General features: G+C 36.1%; 1 protein-coding gene across 1 annotated transcript in view; it reads left to right on the plus strand.

Moving 5' to 3' along the window:
• The window catches only part of LOC136034530 (cellular tumor antigen p53-like), a 46,969-nt gene extending 24,700 nt beyond the window's left edge, over window positions 1–22,269 (plus strand). Inside the window, exons 5-8 of the mRNA XM_065715791.1 lie at window positions 3,346–3,559; window positions 6,853–6,985; window positions 19,811–19,915; window positions 22,192–22,269. Of these exons, the coding sequence (XP_065571863.1) occupies window positions 3,346–3,559; window positions 6,853–6,985; window positions 19,811–19,915; window positions 22,192–22,269 (530 nt within the window). The remainder of the gene's footprint in view (window positions 1–3,345; window positions 3,560–6,852; window positions 6,986–19,810; window positions 19,916–22,191) is intronic.
• The last annotated feature ends 898 nt before the right edge of the window (window positions 22,270–23,167 follow it).

The raw sequence follows: 23,167 nt of genomic DNA on the forward strand, positions 1-23,167 counted from the left end.
TTCCGGTTATGTCAATCATGCATCTAGGACTTGTGCTTATTTTTCCCACCAAGTTTCATCCCGATCCCTCGACTCTAAGTGTTTTCCAAGTTTTAGGTTTCCCCCTCCCAACTCCCCCCATTGTCACCAGATCCGGTCGGAATTTAAAACAAGAGCTCTGAGACACAATATCCTTCTAAATATCAAATTTCATTGAGATCCGATCACCCGTTCGTAAGTTAAAAATACCTCATTTTTTCTAATTTTTCATAATTACCCCCCTCCCCCCCCACTATCCCCAAGAGAGCGGATCCGTTCCGGTTATGTCAATCATGTATCTAGGACTTGTGCTTATTTTTCCCACCGAGTTTCATCCCGATCCCTCCACTCTAAGTGCTTTCCAAGATTTTAGGTTTCCCCCTCCCAGCCCCCCCCCCCCCCCAATGTCACCAGATCCGGTCGGGATTTAAAATAACAGCTTTGAGACATGATATCCTTCCAAACATCAAATTTCATTAAGATCTGATCAACCGTTCGTAAGTTAAAAATACATAATTTTTTCTATTTTTTCCCCCCAGCAATCGCAAATTCTTTCGGTCCCGGTTTTGCTACTTTAGGCACTTCCAGGTAAGCTAGGACGATGAAATTCGGCGGGTATATCAGGGACCGGACCAGATTAAATTAGAAATAGTCGTTTTCCCGATTTGACCATCTGAGGGGGAGTGGGGGACCCGTTAATTGGGAAAAATAGAAGTATTTTTAACTTACGAACGGTTGATCAGATCTTAATGAAATTTGATGTTTGCAAGAATATCGTGTCTCAGAGCTCTTATTTTAAATCCCGACCGGATCTGGTGACATTGGGGGGGGAGTTGGGAAGGGGAAACCTAAAATCTTGGAAAACACTTAAGAGTGGAGGGATCGGGATGAAACTTGGTGGGAAAAATAAGCACATGCCCTAGATACATAATTGACATAATCGGAACGGATCCGCTCTCTTTGGGGTAGTTGGGGGGGGGGTTAATTTTCAAAAATAAGAAAAATTAGGTATTTTTTAACTTACAAACGAGTGATCGGATCTTAATGAAATTTGATATTTATAAGGATGTCGTGTCTCAAAGCTTTTATTTTAAATTCCGACCGGATCTGGTGACATTGGGGCGAGTTTGGGGTGGGGGAACCTAAAATCATGGAAAACGCTTAGATTGGAGGGATCAGGATGAAACTTCCGATCCCTCCACTCTTAAGTATTTTCCAAGATTTTAGGTTTCCCCCTCCCAACTCCCCCCCTCCAATGTCACCAGATCCGGTCGGGATTTAAAATAAGAGCTCTGAGACACGATATCCTTCCAAACATCAAATTTCATTAGGATCTGGTCAACCGTTCGTAAGTTAAAAATACTTCTATTTTTCTATTTTTCCGAATTAACGGGTCCCCTACTGCCCCTCAGATGGTCAAATCGGAAAAACGACTATTTCTAATTTAATCTGGTCCGGTCCCTGATACGCCCGCCAAATTTCATCGTCCTAGCTTACCTGGAAGTGCCTAAAGTAGCAAAACCGGGACCGACAGAATTTGCGATTGCTGGTGGGGAAAAAATTCGGAAAAAATAGAAAAATTTAAGTATTTTTAACTTACGAACGGTTGATTAAATCTTAATGAAATTTGATGTTTGAAAGGATATCATGTCTCAAAGCTGTTATTTTAAATCCCGACCGGATGTGGTGACATTGGGAGGGGGAGCTTGGAGGGGGAAACCTAAAACTTGGAAAACACTTAGAGTCGAGGGATCGGAATGAAACTTGGTGGGAAAAATAAGCACAAGTCCTAGATACATGATTGACATAACCGGAACGGATCCGCTCTCTTTGGGGTAGTTGGGGGAGGGGGTTAATTCTGAAAAATTAGAAAAAAGGAGGTATTTTTAACTTACGAACGGGTAATCGGATCTCAATGAAATTTAATATTTAGCAGGATATCGTGTCTCAAAGCTCTTATTTTAAATCCCGACCGGATCTGGTGACATTGGGGGGAGTTTGGGGTGGGGGAACCTAAAATCATGGAAAACGCTTAGATTGGAGGGATCGGGATGAAACTTGGTGGGAAAAATTAGCAGAAGTCTTAGACACGGGATTTACATCATTGGAACGGATCCGCTCTATTGGGGGGGGGGGGGTTAATTCTGAAAAATTAGAAAAAATGGCGTATTTTTAACTTACGAATGAGTGATCGGATCTTCATGAAACTTCATATTTAGAAGGACCTCGTAACTCAGATCTCTTATATTAAATCTCGACCGGATCAAACGTAATTGGGAAGTCTTAGGGGGCAGTTGGGGGGACCGGAAATCTTAGAAAATACTTAAAGCGGTGAGATCAGGATGAAACTTGATGGGAAGAATAGAAACCTGTCTAAGATACGTGACTGACATAGCCGGACCGGATCTGCTCTCTTTGGTAGAGTTGGGGGGGGGGGGTAATTTTGAAAATTGAGGTACTTGTAACTTACGAAAGGGTGACCAGATCTTAATGAAATTTGATATTTAGAAGGATCTTGTGCTTTAAAGCTCTAATTTTAAATTCCGACCAGATCCTGTGACATTAGGGGAAGTTGGAGGGGGAAAGCAGAGTTCTTGGAAACCGTGAAAATTGGGGTATTTTTATCTTACGAATAGGTGATCGGATCTTAATGAAATTTGATATTTAAAAGGAATTCATGTCTCAGAGCTCTTATTTCAAATCCCGACCAGATCTTTTGACATTGGTAGGAGTTGGAGGGGGAAATCACTTGGAGTGGAGGAATCGGGATGAAGCTTTGTGGATAGAATAAGCAAATGTCCTTGATACGTGATTGACAGAACCGTACTGGATTTGCTCTCTTTGGGGGAGTTGGGGGGAGGGGTTCAGTGATTTGGCGAGTTTGGTGCTTCTGGACGTGCTAGGACGATGAAAATTGGTAGGCGTGTCAGGGAGCTGCACAAATTGTCTTGATAAAGTCGTTTTCCCAGATTTGAACATCTGGGGGGCTAAAGGGAGAGGAACGAGTGGGTGATCGGATCTTAATGAATTTTGATATTTAGAAGGACATCGTGACTCAGAGCTACTTATTTTAAGTCCTGACCGGCATTAAGCCTCTTATTTTCTTTTTTAAATCAGTCTATTTATTCATAGAATTTTGTTAGAGCTCATACCATATGATCTCTTGGCTTTTAGCTCTTCTTGCCTCGTCACAAGTGCCATATGAGCTCTTAGCTCTTGTTCAGTCTTCCATTTACTTTTTCCCTTAATGTCTTTTGAATCACCACATTTGAAATATACGACATATTCGTTTTATATTATCGTGGTAAAAATAAAAGTCTATACCAGGTTTCCCGAATCCCGAGCATGTTGTTCGAGCCGATGGACTGGAAGAAGTAGAATATTTGAACGATGGAGCCAAAGCTGTGCGCTTCAAATTTTCCATACCGTTAACTGGATCAAGCCATGGCTATGCTAGGCTTCGATTCATGTGCCCCAATTCATGTCCAGGGGGCATGAATAGGAGAAGTACGGACCTAATCTTTATCCTGTTAAACTCAAGGTGAGTTTTTTTGTATTTTAGGCTTTGTCTGTATGCTAAAAAAAAGTATTTTGTGTGTTGTCAGTTTTGGCACTCTGACGATACATAAAGATAGTAATGCAATCGGCTTGATTATCCATATTCACAGAATATCCAGAAATTTTTGATTTTTGTTGCTATGCTGGGTTATTCTCGCTAGCAACGGTATTTATTTTAGTGAACAACTTTTTTTGCGAAATCCTCAAATAATTTTGGAATAATTTTTGAATGCTTTTTTCGAAAATTTGCCGTCTGAAAACATTTTATCGCTTATACAAATCCTAAGAGTTGCAACAACGCTGACAGATGCTGCGTGATTGGACCTTAACAAGACCCCTTAAGAATTATGCTTTGAAAATTTTATTCGTGTTTAGCAGTGTAGTCAAATTTATTGTTGATGGTTAATACACCTCACGTTATTTTGAAGAAGAGTGTCACTTTTAATTGCAAGTCTTGCCATTTATTTCATTTGCACATAAAGTACATTTCAGTTTGTTACCGTTTTCGATGCATCCATACCTTTCTGTTCAAATGCCTTAAAATAACCTCTTTTTTTTCTTTTTCTTTTTTTTTTCTTTTTCTGTTACATAATTTATTTTACTCAGCTAGCTGAGAGATGATGCTGCGTTTCTGTGTCGCTATACTTTTCATACTGATTATGATTCACAACTGCAAGAACGACATAAACCGCACACCTAATAATGTTGAAACTTTGTTATCGAATTAAAATGTCGTTCTTGATATGTAATCGCAATTTCATTTCTTTATTCTTAAAACATTTATTTCTAATTTGTTTATAATTTTGTCTTGTTTTTATTTTAAATTAATTTCCGAAATCTAATCGCCTTAGCCGAGTGACTGGCTCACTAGAATTGTAATCCTATTTTCATCTGGACGGAGATTCAAGTCTTAATGTCGTCAATTATTTCGCTTGGCAGGCGAGATGGAAAAACGCCTGGTCCTGTTTCAAGCAAGTAATCCGGAACTGAAGTGGTTTACTTGAGTGGCTGATTCTAGATCCTCGGATAAAAAGTAGCTGAACCTGTCATAAACCTTTGCTAGTTTTTAAGACTTCGACGCTTCTTTTTCACCAAAATATATATTAGAAGATTTGGATTCGGGTCTCTTTTTGTCTTCTTTGTAGGTCTTCCTGTTTTAGTTTATCAATTGGTGTTTGTACATGTAAATATAGGCCACTATGAATGTTTTTATGGCACTTGGTATCTACCAAGTGACATATAGCGATCGCAAATTCTGTCGGCCTGTCTGTCTGTCTGTCCCGGTTTTGCTACTTTAGGCACTTCCAGGTAAGCTAGGACGATGAAATTTTGTAGGCGTATCAGGAACCAGATCAGATTAAATTAGAAATTGTTGTTTCCCCGATTCGAAAATCTGGGGGGGGGAGTGGGGGACGGTTAAATCGGAAAAATTGGAAAAAATGAGGTATTTTTAACTTACGAATGAGTGATCGGATCTTAAAGAAATTTGATGTTTGGAAAGATATCGTGTCTCAGAGCTCTTATTTTAAATCCTGACCGGATCCGATGACATTGGGGGGGGGGACCTAAAATCTTGGAAAACGCTTAGAGTGGAGGGATCGGGATGAAACTTGGTGGGAAAAATGATCACAAGTCCTAGATACGTGATTGACATAACCGGAACGTATCCGTTCTCTTTGGGGGAGTTGGGAGGGGATAGATTAATTCTAAAAAATTAGAAAAAATGAGGTATTTTTAACTTACGAAGGAGTTATCGGATCTTAATGAAATTTCATATTTAGAAGATCCTGGTAACTAAGATCTCTTATTTTAAATCCCGACCGGGATCCAGTGTCATTGGGAGGAGGGCGGAAATCTTGGAAAACGCTTAAAGCGGAGAGATCAGGATGAAACTTGGTGGGAAGAATAAGCACAAGTCCAAGATATGTGATGGAAATAACTGGACCGTATCCGCTCTCTTTTGTGGAGTTGGGGGGGGGGAGAGTAATTCGGAAAAATCAGAAAAAATAAGATATTTGGAACTTACGAATGGGTGATCAGATCTTAATGAAATTTGATCTTTAGAAGGATCTTGTGCTTTAGAACTTTCATTTTAAATCCCGACCAGATCTGGTGACAGTGGGGGGAGCTGTAGGGGGAAACCCGATATCTTGGAAAGCGCTTAGAGTGGAGAGATCGGGATGAAACTTAATGGGAAATTAAACACAAGTTATAGATATTTGGTTGACATAATTGAAACGGATTTGTTCTCTTTAGGGAAGCTGGGGGTTGTTAATTTGGGAAAATTAGAAAAATTGAGGTATTTTTACTTAAGAACGGGTGACCTGATCTTAATGAAGTTTGATATTTAGAAGGAACTCATGTCTCAGAGCTCTTATTTCAAATCCCGACCAGATCTGTTGACATTGGAGGGAGTTGGAGGGGGCAACCGGAAATCTTGGAAAACGCTTACAAATGTCGTAGATACGTGATTGACATAACTGTACTGGACTCGCTTTCTTTGGGGGAGCTAGGGGGTGGGGTTCAGTGCTTTGGCGAGTTTGGTGCTTCTGGACGTGCTAGGACGATGAAAATTGGTAGGTGTGTCAGGGACCTGCACAAATTGACTTGATAAAGTCGTTTTCCCCGATTCGACCATCTTGGGGGCTGAAGGGAGAGTAAAAATTGGAAAAATTGAGGTATTTTTAACTTAGAAGTGGGTGATCGGATCTTAATGAATTTTGATATTTAGAAGGACCTTGTGACTCAGAGCTCTTATTTTAAATCCCGACCGGCATTAAGCTTCTGATTTTCCTTTTAAATCAATCTGTTGATTCTTAGAATTTTTTTAGAGCTCATACCATATGAGCTCTTGACTCTTCCGACCTCGTCATAAGTGCCATATGAGCTCTTAGGTCTTGTTAGAAATCGGACTCGCTTTAATAGCCAAATATATTTCAAAAGACCTTAGTTGGAAAAGATAGCAAGTCTTCTGTGGTTAGAAGACAAGTGATAATGAGGATCAATATAGAAGCCTGCCGCGGGCCTAGTGCCGGGGCCCGGCTGCTGGCAATTGCAAAAATGTTTGTATATATTTTAACAAGGGATTGCAACAATTCAAAAACCTTAAAAAAGAAAACCAAAAGTTTGAAGCTTAGTAGATATTGTTGTTACAAATCGGACTTGATATACTAATCAAACCCCAATATGAAAAGACAGCAAATCGTCTCAAATTGTGTTTTATTCACAATATAGTAAATTTACTATTTACTGTACATATGTTTATTTATACCTTAGTAACATGGAAGTTGGTCGGTTTTCCACACCCATTAAGATTTGTAGTTGCCCTGGTCGCGACAGGCAGAAAGACGAAGAGAAGGATGAAAGGGGACGAGAGAGAAGAAATTTTCATGAAAATTCTCCATTTTCGGTAAGTTTCTTCTTTTTGTATATAGAGCACATTTGAAAAGGTTGTAAATCGAAATAGTTGGATGGGACATGGAGTTGATCTCAACTGAGGGTTCTTCTAGCAGACTTGCGCATTAAATAATATGTTTAACTAAAAACCTGTTCAAGCAACTTTGCACCCAAGGTGAATGCAACCAATAGATAGTATCTACAAATTTAGACATTCAAAGTTTTTTGTTTTTTTTTTAATATATATATAAAGGAGAGGTAGGGTGAAAATTGATCGAGAAATCCAAAGACAACGTGGCAGGCAGGTATGGGGGATCTATAATAGTAATATTGGCTAATTTTTGTCTAATATCCACGATGATCACCATTATCCATGTGTAACTTACAACAGTGGGCGTACACGGACTGCGCAGTGCTGTAATAGATGATACTTATCCTAGGATCGTTCAGTAATATGCACATGATTGTACACATAGATGTAGGAGAAAAATAAATAACAGAAATACAAGTAAGAAAAAAATTTATCAGATAAAAGCTCATTTCATAAGGTATCTCTACAACCAACATTCTCCTGAAAGATGAATTCTATCCTTGCCAAACCAACAATGAAACAGAGACAAGGCGAAGGGGCAAGAGAAATCGTCAACAACCAAATCTGAACAGCTCTGCTCTTTTTTTCTGTTCTTTTTTTTCAAGCAGTCCGTGGTAACGAACTGTAGTAAGGAGGGACCCGGCTCAATAGTGACCGAAACTCTAAAAAACAGGATTTTGATACCAATAGTTACATCAAAAGAATCGTAGTTTAAAGCTGATTTTAAATATATACGTTTCATCAAGTTTAGTCTTACCCATCAAAAGTTACCATCCTGAGAAAATCTGCCTTATTTTCGAAAATAGAAGGAAACACCCCCTAAAAGTCATAGAATCTTAACGAAAATCACACCATCAGATTCAGCGTATCAGAAAACTCTACTATAGAAGTTTCAAGCTCCTATCTACAAAAGTATGGAATTTTGTATTTTTTCCCAGAAGACCGATCACGGATGCATGTTTATTTGTTTGTTTGTTTGCTTGTTTTTTGTGTTTTTTTCCAGGAGTGATCGTATCGACCCAGTGGTTCTAGAATGTCACAAGAGGGCTCATTCCAACGGAAATTAAAAGTTCTAATGCCCTTTTTAAGTGACCAAAAAAATTGGAGAGTACCTACGTCCCCTCCCGCGCACATTTTTCCCCGAAGTCACTGGATCAAATTTTTAGATAGCCATTCTGTTCGGCTTAGTCAAAAACCTAATAACTCTGTCTTTGGAGACGACTTAATACCCCACAGTCCCCAGGGGAGGGGTTGCAAGTTACAAACTTTGACCATTGTCTACATATAGTAATGGTTATTCTGAAGTGTACTGGCGTTTCCAGGGGGACTTTTCGCGTTGGGGTGGGTCGGGGGGAGGAGATTACGTGGGAGAACCTTTCCATGGAGGAATTTTTTCATGAGGGAAGAGAATATCCATGAAGAGGGAGCAAGATTTTCTAGCATTGTTTAAAAAAAGAGAAAATAGATAAAAAAAATTCCAACTGTAATTAATGAGCAACATTAAAACTTAAAACGAACATAAAAATATTACATATATAAGGGGGTTTGTCTACTCCACAATACCTTGCTCTTTACGTTAAAGTATTTTTAGTAATTTTATTTATTCTACAGCCTTTGTGATTCAGGGGTCATTCTTAAACATTTGGAACAATATTCAAGCTTTAGTTTAAAGAGCGATGTAGTGACGAGGGGGCGAACACTCTCATATATGTAATAAAAATACACAAATATAGAAGTTCGTTGCGCAAGTTACTTCGTAAGGTATGTATGTTTATTACTAACAAAAACGTTCGTAAAAAATGAAAAAATTTAGTTGCATTTTTAAGTAACCAAAAATTGGAGGGCAACTAGACCTCCTCTCCCACCTTTTTTTTCAGAATCGTCCGATCAAAGCTATGAGAAAGCCATTTAGCAAAAAAAAAAATGCAAATTTCGGTTTATTTATTCATGTGTGGTGAGCCAAAATCAAAACATGCATTAACCCAAAAACGTTCAGAAATTAAATATATAGAAAACGAGTTTTTTTTTTTAACTGGAAGTAAGGAGCGACATTAAAACTTAAATCGAACAGAAATTATTCCGTATATAAAAGGTCCCCTCTTCAACGCCTCGCTGTTTACGCTAAAGTTTTTTAATTGTTTTAAAAAGTAGAGTTGTGACAAAGAGTCAAACTTTAGCGTAAAGAGTGGGGTGTTGAGGAGGGGACAATTCCTTTAATATACGGAATAATTTCTGTTCGTTTTAAGTTTTAATGTCGCTCCTTACTTGCAGTAAAAAAAACTTGTTTTTTTTTTTCATTTCATAACCATTATTTTTTTTTCATTCCTAATAGTTCGTATAATGAACTAAAAGTAAGGAGCGACTCGACATTGAAACTCAGAAAAAGGAATTTTGACTACAACTAATCCATCCAAAGATTTGGTTTTGATACTAATCCCAAATAAAAAGAAAATCATTAAGTTCAATGTTACCCACGAAAAGCTACGAGTGTGATAGATATTGCTTGATTTTCGAAAAATAGGGGAACAGTCCCACAAATTCAACTAATCCTAATGAACCTACTATTAGTTTCAACGAATCAGTAAGTCCTATTGTGGGGGGCTTCAAGCTCCTATCTAAAAAAATCAGCAATTTTGTATATTTTGCTAGAAGAAAGAATATGTATGTGTGTTTTTTGTGTGTGTGGGGGTGATCGTATTGAACCAGTTGTTTTGAAGATCAGGAAAGGGCTCATTCGAACGTAAATTCAAAGTTTTGTGGCCTTTTTAAACCACAAAAGAGATTGGGCCACGGGGAAGTAGCATTTTCTGCCATTTTGTGGCACCAAAACAAATAAAAACTATACTCCTGGGAAGTCGCATACAAAAATAATTTGTTATTTGGATGTTTTTATTAATGCTTCATTTAAGTTCGTTAATGCGGTTGATTTTTCATCAAATTTGCTTAGTGATGCATTTGAACCCGTGTTTTTCAAAGATTTGGCCTAGTTTTGTTCATATATTACATAAAAAAAACTAGTTTTTCTAACTGAAAGTAAGGAGCGACATTAAAACTTAAAATGAACAGAAATTACTCCGTATATGAAATGGGCTGTCCCCTCCTCAACGCTTCGCTCTTTACACTAAAGTTTTCAATTGTTTTAAAAAGTAGAACTATGGCAAAGTGTCAAACTTTAGCGTAAAGAGCGAAGGATTGCGGAGGGGACAACCCATTTCATATACAGAGTAATTTCTGTTCGTTTTAAGTTTTAATGTCGCTCCTTACTTTCAGTTAGAAAAACTAGTTTTTTTATGTAATTTCTGAACGTTTTTGAATTAATGCATGTTTGATTTTGGCTCTCCACGCATAAATTATTAAAATGAAATTTATATTTTAATTCCTTTTTTGGCTAAATGGCTTTCTCTTAGTTCTGATCAGACGATTTTGAGAAATAAGGGATTGGGAAGGAGGCCTAGTTGCCATGCAATTTTTCGGTTACACAAAAAGGCAACTATAAATTTTAATTTTTAACGAATTTTTTTATTAGTAAAAAATATACGTAACTTAAGAATTAACTTACGTAACAAACTTTTATATTCTTAAATTTTTATTATGTATATGAGGGGGTTTGTACCCTCGTTAATACCTCGCTCTTTACACTAAATCGTAAGTTTTGTGCCGATTCTTTAAGAATGACCCCTGAATCAGAAAGGCCGTAGAATAAATAGTTGAAATTACTAAAAATACCATAGCATAAAGAGCGAGGTATTTATCTCCTCCTAAATACCTCGCTCTATATGCTAAAGTATTTTTAGAACCCCTCATATGCGTAATAATCTCTGTTCGTTTTAAGTTTCAATGCTACTCCTTGCTTTCAATTGAAAAAACTTTTCCATGTTTATTTTTTCATTGTTTTTTTTTATAGTAATTTTAGAAAATCCTGCGCCCTTTTCATTGAATTTCTGTTCCCCCATGACATATTTCACCAGGGAAAGATCCTCCCACGTAGTCCCCTCCCCTCAACCCCACCCCCAAAACCAAAAAAAAATCCCCTGAAAACGACTGTACACTTCCCAATAACCATTATTATATGTAAACACTGGTCGAAGTTTGTAACTTGCAGCCCCTCCCCCAGGGACTGTGGGGGAGTAAGTCATTCCCAAAGACACAGTTATTATGGTTTTTGACTATGCGGAACAAAATGGCTATCTCAAAATTTTGATCTGTTGACTTTGGAGAAAAATGAGCGTGGGAGGAGGCCTAAGTGCCCTGCAATTTTTTTGGTCACTTAAAAAGGGCACTAGAACTTTTCATTTCCGTTAGAATGAGCCCTCTTGCAACATTCTAGGACCACTTGGTCGACATGATGACCCCTGGGAAAAAAAAAACAAATAAACACGCACCCGTGATTTGTCTTCTGGCAAAAAATACGAAATTCCACATTTTTGTAGATAGGAGCTTGAAAATTTTGCTATAGGGTTCTCTGATACGCCGAATGCGATGGTGTGATTTTCGTTAAGATTGTGTGACTTTTAGGGGGTCTTTTCCCCAATTTTCTAAAATAAGACAAATTTTCTCAGGCTCGTAACTTTTGATGACAAAGACCAAATTTGTTTAAACTTATATATTTAAAATCAGCATGAAAATCCGATTCTTTTGATGTATATTTTAGCATCAAAATTCCGCTATTTAGAGTTTCGTTTACTATTGAGCCGGGTCGCTCCTTACTACAGTTCGTTACCACGAACTGTTTGAAAAAGAATACTTTTAAAAACCTTAAAAATAACAGCTGTTGATTTGGAAAGTATTTTTGTTTAAGTATTTCGGAGAGGCCACTATTTATTTAAACAGTGCATTGGGGGAAATTCAGGAGCTGAAGCCTGCATAATTAATTTGTTGCTGAAATATTGACATGGATGCAGAATCGCATCGAGACTCTGAAATGAGAAAAAACTGATTCTTGTTTGACGGCTGGTTTAAAAATTTCAGTCACTCATTGAATTTATTACCTCACTATGAAAGGTAATATTGCGGAGCAGATCAATAAATTTTGTTTATATTTGAATCAAAATAGAGGAGTAGAATCTCCAGGAGCATTAGTAAAAACAATAGGGATGTAAAAGAGCATAAGAGATAGTTAGTATTTAGAGGAGCTTTCGAGTTGATAGGTGGATTTAGCGGATAATAGAATATATTATTCAGAATCAGAGATTATAAGATTATTTTCTATGCGGCAAATTGATGAGAATTTGTCCATGAGTTTATTTGGATGGTGAAGTAAACCTGTCCTTTTTCGCGTAATATGGATATTGTATATAAACCTGTCCTGCCCGCGTGGAGATTGTATTGCAGCAAATTTGGAGAATTGGAGTAGCCAATTAGTGGAGCACATATTGGTATCGTGACGCAGAATAGTTTCCCTGTGTGATTTGTAGTCCAGCTAATCCAACTATAATGTTGCTGTATTTTGACGAAATTTTGCTTTTTTGTTTTCCTCCATAACCTTTTTGATTTTGCAATTCGAGGATTTGTGTGAAGCGAATTGAGTTGATATTCGTTACTTCTTTGTCGAAATTCTATGAACTTCAAATTATTATTTGAATATCATGTTGTGTATCTTAAATATAGTACAAGAAGTAGTGGTTGTAGTTGTAACAGTGTTAGTAGCATGCAAATATTATTCTTTTTGATCATATCCCTTATCATTTACCGAATTTTCTAAATTAATATACTCAGTAATTCCTGCGTTACACACTTTTGACAATCGTTATACACATAACTTGTTTCGATTTAGTTCAACTCTTCCCTCAAAATTCTCTGGCTTATCTGAATGCTGTTCGTCTTCTTGAAAAGTAAGGTTCAAACATGCATACCTTCCTCAATAACATATTCTATGTGTTAACAATGAACGAATTGCCTAGCTTACAGCCCTTGTCCTGTAGACTGTGAGGAGGTCGACATCCCCAAAGACATAATTACTGGACCTTTCAACAAGACTGAAATAAACAGATCTCTTAAAGTTTCGATCGAATATGTTTTTGGGAATGATAGGCTTAGGGAGGGGGGGCTGATTGTCAATCAAATGACTTCCAACTTTCAATCAAATGAGCTTCATCCGATCCAAGGCTTGTGCAACCAATCTTTCCATAAAAATTTCATATGCCCAGGGTTATAGCTTACAACCCTTGTCCGTGGGCTCTGGGGGATTGTGTCTACCCTAAAACAGTGTTGTATGATTTTTGAGCTATTGGTAGCAAAATTGCTATGTCACAACTTCAGTTGAATGCGTTTCCGGAAAAGAGGATGTTGAGGAGAGGTGGACTAGTTGCTCTCCATCAGAGTTCCTTCTAAAGTTCAAACGAATACCCCTTTCGTAAAAACCGTATATGCCCTGAGACATAACTTGCAACCCTTACTCCCAGACTCTGGGGGATTCTGTGAACCTCAAAGGTCTTATTATATGGTATTTGGACTATTTTTGAATCGATGGTTATCTTAAAATTTATATCGGATGTATTAGCAGAAAATATGATGTGGGTGGTGGCTTTCTCTCCGATCAATTTGACTCATAGAAAGGTACTAGAACATCTTATTTTCAATCAAATGAGCCCATTCCGGAGTTTTTACGATTATCTTTTCCAAAAAGCCTTATATGCCCTTGGGGTATAACTTACAACCGTTACTCTGAGGGCTCGGGGGGGGGGGGGCTGTCATCCTCAAAGATATAATTTCCAAACCTTTCAACTGTGCCTAACAAAATAACTATCCAAAATTTTAATTATATACGTTTTGGAAATTGATGGGCGTGAGGGGATTTGTTGCCCTCCAATCATATCTGACTAATAAAAAGGACACTAGCCCTTTCAATTTCCAATCGAATGAGATTTTTTCGAAGTTTCTACGACAAAAAATGGCCGTTTCAAAATGTCTGTCAGATGCATTTTTGGAAAATACCCGGTTTGGGGGGTATCCACCTTCTGATCATTCTGAATCTTAAAAAGGGCACTAGAACTTCTGATTACCAATCCAGTGAGTCCCCTTCGAAGTTTGCACGATCACGCTTTCTATATAAATTTATATGCCCTCAGGGCATAACTTACGACCCTTGCCTTGAGGGCTGTGGGGGGGTGCTGTCATCCTCAAAGATATAATTTTTGGATAATTTAACTACGTTGAACAAAATGGATATCTCAAAATATTGATTGGGTGTGTTTTGAGAAATGGTGGGTTTGGGAGGGGGTTAGTTGCCCTCTAATCACTTTCGATCTTTAAAAAGAGCTCTAGCCCTTTCAATTTCCAATCGAATGAGCCCTTTTCGAAGCTTCTACGGTAACGAATGACCATCTCAAGATTTCTATCAGATGCATTTCGGAAAAATTCGAGGATTTTGTATATGTGTGTGTGGGGTAGGGATTCCGCCCACCAATCACTTGGAATCTTAAAAAGGAGCATTAGAAAATTCAGATTACCAATCCAATGAGGCCCCTTTAAAGTTCCTACGACCACCCTTTCTATAAAAAACCTTATATGCCACCAGGGGTTAACTTACAACCCTTCTCCTGAGGGCTGAGCAGGCATTTTATCCTCAAAGCCATAATTTCTGGACTTTTTAACTACGCTGAAAAAATGGCTATCTAAAAATTATGATTGGATGTGTTTGGGGAAATGTTGGGTGTGGGAGGATGGTTAGTTGCCGTCCAATCACTTTCGACTATTAAAAAGGACACTAGCCCTTTCAATTTTCAAACAATGTAGGCTATAATTTCCAGTCTATTGACCGTTTTTTTGAAGTTTTTACGAAATTTCTTCCGATACAATGTTCCCTGGTCTAAGAAAAAAATAATAATAATAATAATGATACATTGTGCCAACATCGCTCTTTACCTACATTGTGCTGACATTGCTCTTTACTTACATTGTGCCCACATCACTCTTTACTTACATTGTGCCCACATCGCTGCCTATGGTTGCGCGAATTATCGTAAAGTCTCACAGACGCTAGTGTTCTGCTGTGTAGCGTAAAATATGGTACTTATCTGTTATAGCGACCCCACTCAAGAATTACGCTGTGTAAAACTGGAGAACAAACCGGTTTCAACCGCCTGTGTTAAAAGACAATTAGCTTACGCTCAGTGAAAACGAAGTGGTGGGTGACAGAATACATACATAATTTGGGCTATATATTTGCACATTAGGGGGGGGGGGGTAAAGTATTTCGACGATGAAGTTAGAAAGCAATTTTACTTCATAATATGCAGAATAATTGTAGCTAACATATTTTGCATACAGACCCGCTATACTTTCCCCCACTCTCCTAATGTGCAAATATATAGCCCAAATTGTACAAGTCTGATGTATTCTGTCATCTGCTTCATATTTTCTACTGAGTGTAAGCTAATTTTCTCTTAATTACAGACAGATGAAACCGGTTTGTTCTCGAGTTTTACACAGCGTAATTCTTGAGTGGGGTCGCTACAACAGATTAATGTCTTGAATATTATTATTATATTCTTTACTCCCTAATGGATCAATGGAAAATGGGGTAAGATCCTGTTGTTTTTTCAGTTTACCCACTCCTATAAAAAATCCGGGATCTTTCTTGGTCTCGGGAATTGTAATAATAACGGTTAGGAATATTTTAATGCGTCTTTTTGGGTACTTGTCTGTCAAACAAAACATTCTCAAGCATTAATGTAACATCAAAGAAAACCGGTGTGTCAACCTACAAAGACAAATAACGCGTTACAGAATGCATCGGAATTATACAATTTATTGGGTTATGTATTTACACATCAGAAGGGGTTTGAGGTTAGGTTATTTTACCCCCTCCCCTAATTTGTAAACTTAATAACCTAAATTAAATAAACTAAAGTATTTTATTATGATTACATAACTTCACTTTTCGAGGATATTCTGTTTAACAAGACATTTTTTTTTACGAAACATCCCACCAAATATCAAGAGTCTTTGGATAATTCTCCCGTCTCTCTGCCACTTTAAATATAACAAAATATATTATAAACATTCTTGTTTCGGTTGAAGTAAGCAAATTGGTTATTATGGTAAAAAAAAAAAATGGATTTTAGACCGATATCCGTTCAAGCTACATAGGCACATGTGTCTAATGAACCTACTTTGATAATTGTGCTTGTTTTTATTTAATGAAGGTAATTTTCATGTCTTGTCTAATTTAATGAAAGATTTTAATATCCTTTGCTTGAGGGCCACCCAGTGTCTTCTGGCCATTATTTATGCGTCAAATATGGTGATTAAAGCGCATTAAATAAGCTCAAAGGGGAAAACCCACTTTCCCCTCTCCCTGGTAAGTTTTTGGCTCTTGTCCCATTTGAAGACGGCAAAAAAAATCGAACGGAAAGTGTGTCTGAAAAGCGGATTAGAATGCTAGAAGAGATTTACGGACTCGGCCTCGTAATTGAGATGTTACAGCCAAGAGATTTACCCTCATAATCGAGGTATGCGAGGTAGTACTTACATAATAGATGGCCAAGAAGGACGATTTTGATAATTATCAAATCCTTTTAAATGTTTGAAATTGATGTAAAGAGAATTATTTAATTTGGTGACAACTAATCAACGGAAATTCGATTTTTCCTTAAAGACTGTGTTTTGGAACCAATTGGCATTTGCAACGAGAACTTCGTAAATTGTTATGTTAGTTAAGATTAGGTTAGGTTAAATTTGGTTATAAATATCAAAAATGGGATAAAACCGAAGCTAACCAAAAATAATCAAATCTAACTTGTCATACGTACATATATATATATATATTTATATATATATATATATATATATATATATATATATATTTATATATATATATATATATATATATATATATATATATATATATATATATATATATATATATATATATATATATATATATATATATATATATATTAAGTTATCTTATTTACGTATTTCAAATTTAAATTTTAAAACAATCAACATCGAAAAAATTACAAATTTAGGTGTAAACAACCCACGAGCTAGGATTGGAGGATAATTTGTGGTTTTTTTTTTTTTTTTTTTTTTTTTTTTTTTTTTTTTTTTTTTTTTTTTTTTTTTTTTTTTTTTTTTTTTTTTTTTTTTTTTTTTTTTTTGTATAGAGGAAGTGTGTAGTACTGAAAAAAGGTCAAGTGTTTTGAACAGTAAGTAAGATGTATTTTTTGCTATATAAGAATTGCTGTAAATTTAGAGGTCAGGAATTTGAAGGAGTCATGGGAAGACAGGGGTCAATTCCCCTAGATTTTGAAAACTTCTTTTTGGTAGTTTCATTAAAGAAAAAATGTGTCCTAACCCCTACACCCTCCCCAGATTTTAAAACTTACAATTTTTTGTAGCTTTGTTTTTTCTGATTTTTTATCGAACAGAAGTACTTACATCCCTTTCCCCTGCTTTTTATAATTTTGCCCCACTAGATTAAACTCTAGATTTTGGGCTTTTTAATCTATTGAATTATAGTTAAATTAGGTAAATGGAAATCTTTAAGAATTAATTCTAAGCAAAATGGATCTCGCAATTGTATTTGCAGCTTAATTTTATGCTTGTCCAAACTTTGACAAAAAAAAATCTTTCTTAATCTTAGTTTAAGAATATTTTTTTCCTACTCAAAGTCTCAATCGAGATCTATATGCACCCAAGAGGAGTCTGAAGAGAAATAAATCCCAGGAGACGGTGTTTTTTCAATTCTCTTGATAGTTTCATCCTTGAAGATGAATTTAGGACGTCGAGGTGAGGTTACTTCGAACATTTCCGAGAACCTCAAGTAATCTACCGAAAATTTCGTGAGCTTGAGGTCTTTTCAAAAGGCCCTTATGCTAAGCTCTAGTGAAAACTTATTGCAATTTAAAAAGTCAGCACCTAGTATCGTACCTTTGGTTTAGAGGTTTTTGAAACTTTAAGGATGAGCATTCAGGAAATCAAGCGTCGAGTGTTTCTGTTGGAATCCATATTGCTGATCACCAGTAAGGTTATTTGATTCCATGCATGCGTTAGCGGTTTGAATACCCTCGTAGACCTTACCAATGGAAGAAGAGGTGTCTTTGAGCCCCCTTCTATCGGGCTATATGAGGCAATTTTGGTCAGGGTCACTTTCTGGTATTGTAATTGGAAACAACGTGTGGGGACTTCCAATCCTTGGGGAGGGGTCAAAGCTAGAGTAAAGCCGGAAGAATTTTGACAGGTAATGTTGAATCTTATTGACAATCTGAATAGGATTAGCAATATTAGGCTTTTATTTCAATTTATAACTTTTTTTCTCCTATTTATTAGAAACTGGTAAATTAAAATTTAGAAGAGTTTTGAGGTCCGAAGCACTATTTTGCAGTGCTAACTTTAAAAGTTTTTCTTTTATAACATATAGTTTTATCAAAGCTCATCAAAAGTCACTGCTATTTGGCATGAATAGGTGTGGTCTCGGCATAGTTTTAGATCCGAATATATTCGTAACTGTTTTCTGAACATTTCACCGTTGAAAAAAGGCTCATTTAGAATTTGGTGGGAGTCAATAGGCCAAAACTTCTACAAAAATTCTATATGGCTTCTTCTATACGCTATATGGGTATCTGAATAATATATTTGATCCTCAAGACTATTCATCGATAGGTCTCGTTTTTTTCTTGGCTGGACTTAGCACCCCAAGGCCTTATTGCAGTTACACTTGTCGATTAAACGAAAATTACTTACGAGTAGTTACTTACAAGTCCAATTACGTATCTTGTGCGTAATTTAGCGATTTGAACATTATATAACCAACAACTGTAAAAATACGATTGACCAACAAGAGTAAACCATGTGTTCTGTTTTTTTTTTTTTTTTTTTTTTTTTTTTTTTTTTTTTTTTTTTTTATATATATATAGGGTAGTTGTCGAAAGGTAATATGAAAAGAAATTAACGGGGTTAGGCCTAGAGAACGAAAACAAATGAACAAAGTGTTCCTATTGTATACTTACGGGTGCAAAACAGAAATAAAAGTAAAACTAAGCAAGAATTTGTGGGACACCTTTCAGGCGCCAGGGATTCAATATAACCTAAAAACAATGAACCAGTCTCAAAAATTGTCTGAAATAAATTTTTCTCCTTGCTATCTTTAATTCAAAACTACCCAATAACAATATACTAATCTCATCAAAGTATATTTAGAGATCATTTTTCTATCTGTAGATTTTCTTTCTTTTTTTCTCCTATATAGCCTTCGTTTTCAACTGACATACAGACCAACAAAAAAAAAAAAATGCATTTCTTAGATTTTGACGAAGGTCGAGAAGGTGTAGTTGACTGTTTACTTTATTTTGACGCCGGGACAAAGAGGGATTGTACCCTATTGAATCTTTTTTAGACCATATTAAGATGGTTGAAGGAGACTTTAGCAAGGTGAATTTGTTGTATAGTTGGAGCGTAATCGTGCGATTAATTTTTAAGACTTACATTCAATTCTTTCATTACTCACTTTGCACAATCTTCCGTCCGGTTGTTATAGTTTTTTTGTATGTGATTGAATCTGACAGAACGCTATGCATTTGCTTAGTGCGATATTTAGGATTAATTGTCAATAAGGACTATTAAGGCATATGTCTGAACATATGTGGTGTTTACTTCTATTTGTGTGTTATGGTTACTATTATTGTATGGGTCATGCCAATTTTCATGCTTGTTTGCTTTTCATGTTTGTTTACTTTGTGGTTGCCTGACTTTAAACAAAAAATTCAGCCGTAGGACTGCGTTAAACATTAGTCTATTTTATAGGGAGGATTTGTCTCATTATACCCGAGCAATAAGAGGAAGAGAACAGCTCCGGAGGGACAAATGTCAGTAGCGCCAAAAAAAGTGACAACCAGGGTTATTTTGGATGTAAGTTCTCTCTCTCTCTCTCTCTCTCTCTCTCTCTCTCTCTCTTTCTTTCTCTCTTTCTCTCTCTCTCTCTCTCTCTCTCTCTCTCTCTCTCTCTCCTCTCTCTCTCTCTCTCTCTCTCTCTCTCTGTCTTTCTTTCTTTCTTTCTTTCTTTCTCTCTCTCTCTCTCTCTCTTTCTCTCTCTCTCTCTCTCTCTCTCTTTCTCTCTCTCTCTCTCTCTCTCTCTCTCTCTCTCTCTCTCTCTCTCTCTCTCTCTCTCTCTCTCTCTCTCTCTCTCTCTCTCTCTCTCTCTCTCTCTCTCTTTTTTTCTTTCTCTCTCTTTCCTTTCTTCCCTTTCTGTTTGTAATTATTGATTTTGGCAATTTATGAAAGGAAATTATGGCGGTTTTGTATATTTGTATGCACTTTTCATGGTATTTCCGAATATATAGCATTCGTCGAATTTAAACTCATTAAAAGTTATTACGCCCAAGAAAAACTACATTGTTTTAGAAACACCCACAATATCTGCAATATCTTAGAAGTGTCTAAGAGCTTTTAAGCTGAAATTTTTAGGGCATGTTGAGAGGGATGTTAAGCTTAGTCAAAAGATACTATTGCCATCACTATTAACTTCAGATTGTACTAAGTTAAAGCTTTCCTGTCATATTGAAGTCATAATGAACTAGATCAACAGACGCTGTTCATTGAAGTTTGGGGGAAATATTTATCTGCGATACCTCAAGAACATCTAAGGGAATTCATATGAAACTTTTGAGGCCCTGTTAAAGGGAATAGTCGATTTGTATGTGTCTATAGTCAGGGCTATAACTTGATAGGCGTGATAATGGCTTGAATCCTATAGAAGCTCAAAGACTGCAGAATTTCAACTCATTTATTTGAGTAAAATCTTACCCATCCATCCAAATTTCTATAGTACGCCTTCAATCTTTTTTTTTTTTTTTTTTGGCAAAATTTTGTCGAATATATAAACAGCAAGCCAAAATCTTATAACTAAGCTTTTTGTATAATTTATATGTTTCTTAGGCTAAATAAAATATAACGGAACTGTACTATAATGCTACTGTACCATAATTGCTTTTGTTTTCCTCCAACTTTAGAACCTACGAAGAAACTTGCTCATAAGATTTTTCAGGGTTTGTAGAGTTCTGGAAACTCAATACCGACGCAACTAGACCGTATTAGGATCAGAAAATCCTTAGTTAACCTACAGAGTATAAAAGATTAATTTATGTAGCTTCCAAAAGCCTTGTACCCGACATGAAATAAAAAAAAACATGGTATTTAAAAATATTTACAATTTTAATTTTCTAAAATGCCTAAGCACGCATAGTTTTCAGTAAAGCTCTAGTTTTTTATGATTTCTGCTAACATGGAAAAATATTAGGAGTCAGTTTATTACCTAGTTATAGTTATAAAAATATATTAACAAAGCGTAAATGTCTTTTGTCTTGGTTCTCTTTATCTTTAATCTAATCCTTTACCTTGATTCTTGGCCCTTGGCCTTTAATAAAAAATTAAAACAAAATCTTGATTCTTAAGGTTTTTAATCTAATCCTTTACTTAATTCTTGGCCCTTTAATTATCCAATAAAAATTAAAGTAAACAAAACGAACAAAAATTATTTTGAAAAATTTTTTTTGGCTAAAGGTGTTTTTCAAAAAAAGTAATAGCTACATTAAACTTAAGAAGACCGGAGATAAAGTCAAATAGCATTTCAAGTGTAAAACAAACAAGAATCAATGCCAATGAATAAGTGAAACTCAAAACGAACAATGACCAGAGCATCAATTGCTCTTTACTAAAAACAAAATACATTTTGAAAATTTTCTTTTTAATAGCTTTAATAAATACAAAATTGCTGAGATGAAGGAACATCAAAATATATTAAGTTGTCAATCTGCATTTAATCGCAATAATTTAGTGATCTTGGTTAATATGATTTCTTTTCTTTTCGTAATTTATTTTTATCTGTTAAGACAAATAAAAACTCACGGCTCGAAAAGAGATTCGTTTTCAGCAGATTGTGAATGACGTCTTGGACTTTGTAAGGCATAGGGGGCGTTATCCCTACTCCTGTTTGTTGTAGTTTCTGTTCGTTTTGAGACTCGCTTATTTATGGTTTGTGTTCGTTTTATACTTGAGCTACTTATTGACTTTATTTCCGCTCGTCTTAGTTTAATGTAAATTAATTAATCTAAAAACTGAATAAGATAGCTAAGCGTAATAGTTTTATCACTTTCTCGTATTAGTTTCTAAATTACCCTGTTTTCTAGATGGCAGGTCCTGATTTAGCTGATTGGATAGAACGGGTAGCAAAAGAAGTGAATGAGCGGCGATGGAAAGACTTGTAAGTCCTTTTTTTTGTATAAGAAAGAAGTCGCACATTTGTCAAGATGTTTTCCCCCTAGGTTTTGAATTGTCCTTCAGTTTAAAGAGAATAAGTTTTTTCATCAGTATATTGTCAAAGCAAATGGGTCAAATCAAACAATTTTTGCCCTGAAACGTCTAAATACTAATGTTGCAAATGTTTCGCTTCGCTCAAACAACTTATCTTTTTATTCATTTTTTAAGGTTTATTGGGAAAGGTCTTTGTAGCAATGCCCTCCAACCCCAAGACCCTACAGTTGGTTGTCGAAAAGAATGAAAATGTCTTTAATGTATAGTGAGTCGGTTTTTCTCAGCCTTGCTCCAACCCACTCCATGGGAATAATTTCAACTGCCTGTTCCCCGAAGAAGGGCCTAAAAGGCATTCCCATTCAGTGACTGCTTTCAGTATTCTAATCAAAATAAGATTTGAAAGTATACAGTGTTCTAATTTTCCAGTTCGGATTCGATTCTGTCAATGAATAAATTCTTCCAGTACTAAACTTACTTTGTTGATTGAAAAACATTTAAAAACTGGTAGATTCCTTGTTGATCTAATTTATTACATCAAGCGACCAAATGAAATAATTGTTTAGCAATTACAAAAAATGCCAAAGTAATTATTAAGTATAGTTAGTTTCTGAAATTATGTTTAACAGCTCTTTGCTGTTGGTGAGGTATTTTCTGGCAGATACCTGCCCAAATATTTATCTGCTATTTTCATTACTTTAGTTGGCCAAAATGGGAGGGAAAGGGAGTAAGTACATATTTTTGCTACTGTTCTCTAGTTTTCCTTCAAAAGTAGAAGTTAACTCTTATAACTACTTAAGTGTATTTGAACTCATAGAATTGTATTAGCTCGGATATTTCTGCTTCGTGTCTCGT

The sequence above is a fragment of the Artemia franciscana genome, chromosome 1 (genome assembly GCF_032884065.1).
Source record: "Artemia franciscana chromosome 1, ASM3288406v1, whole genome shotgun sequence".
In the NCBI taxonomy this organism is placed as follows: Eukaryota; Metazoa; Arthropoda; class Branchiopoda; order Anostraca; family Artemiidae; genus Artemia; species Artemia franciscana.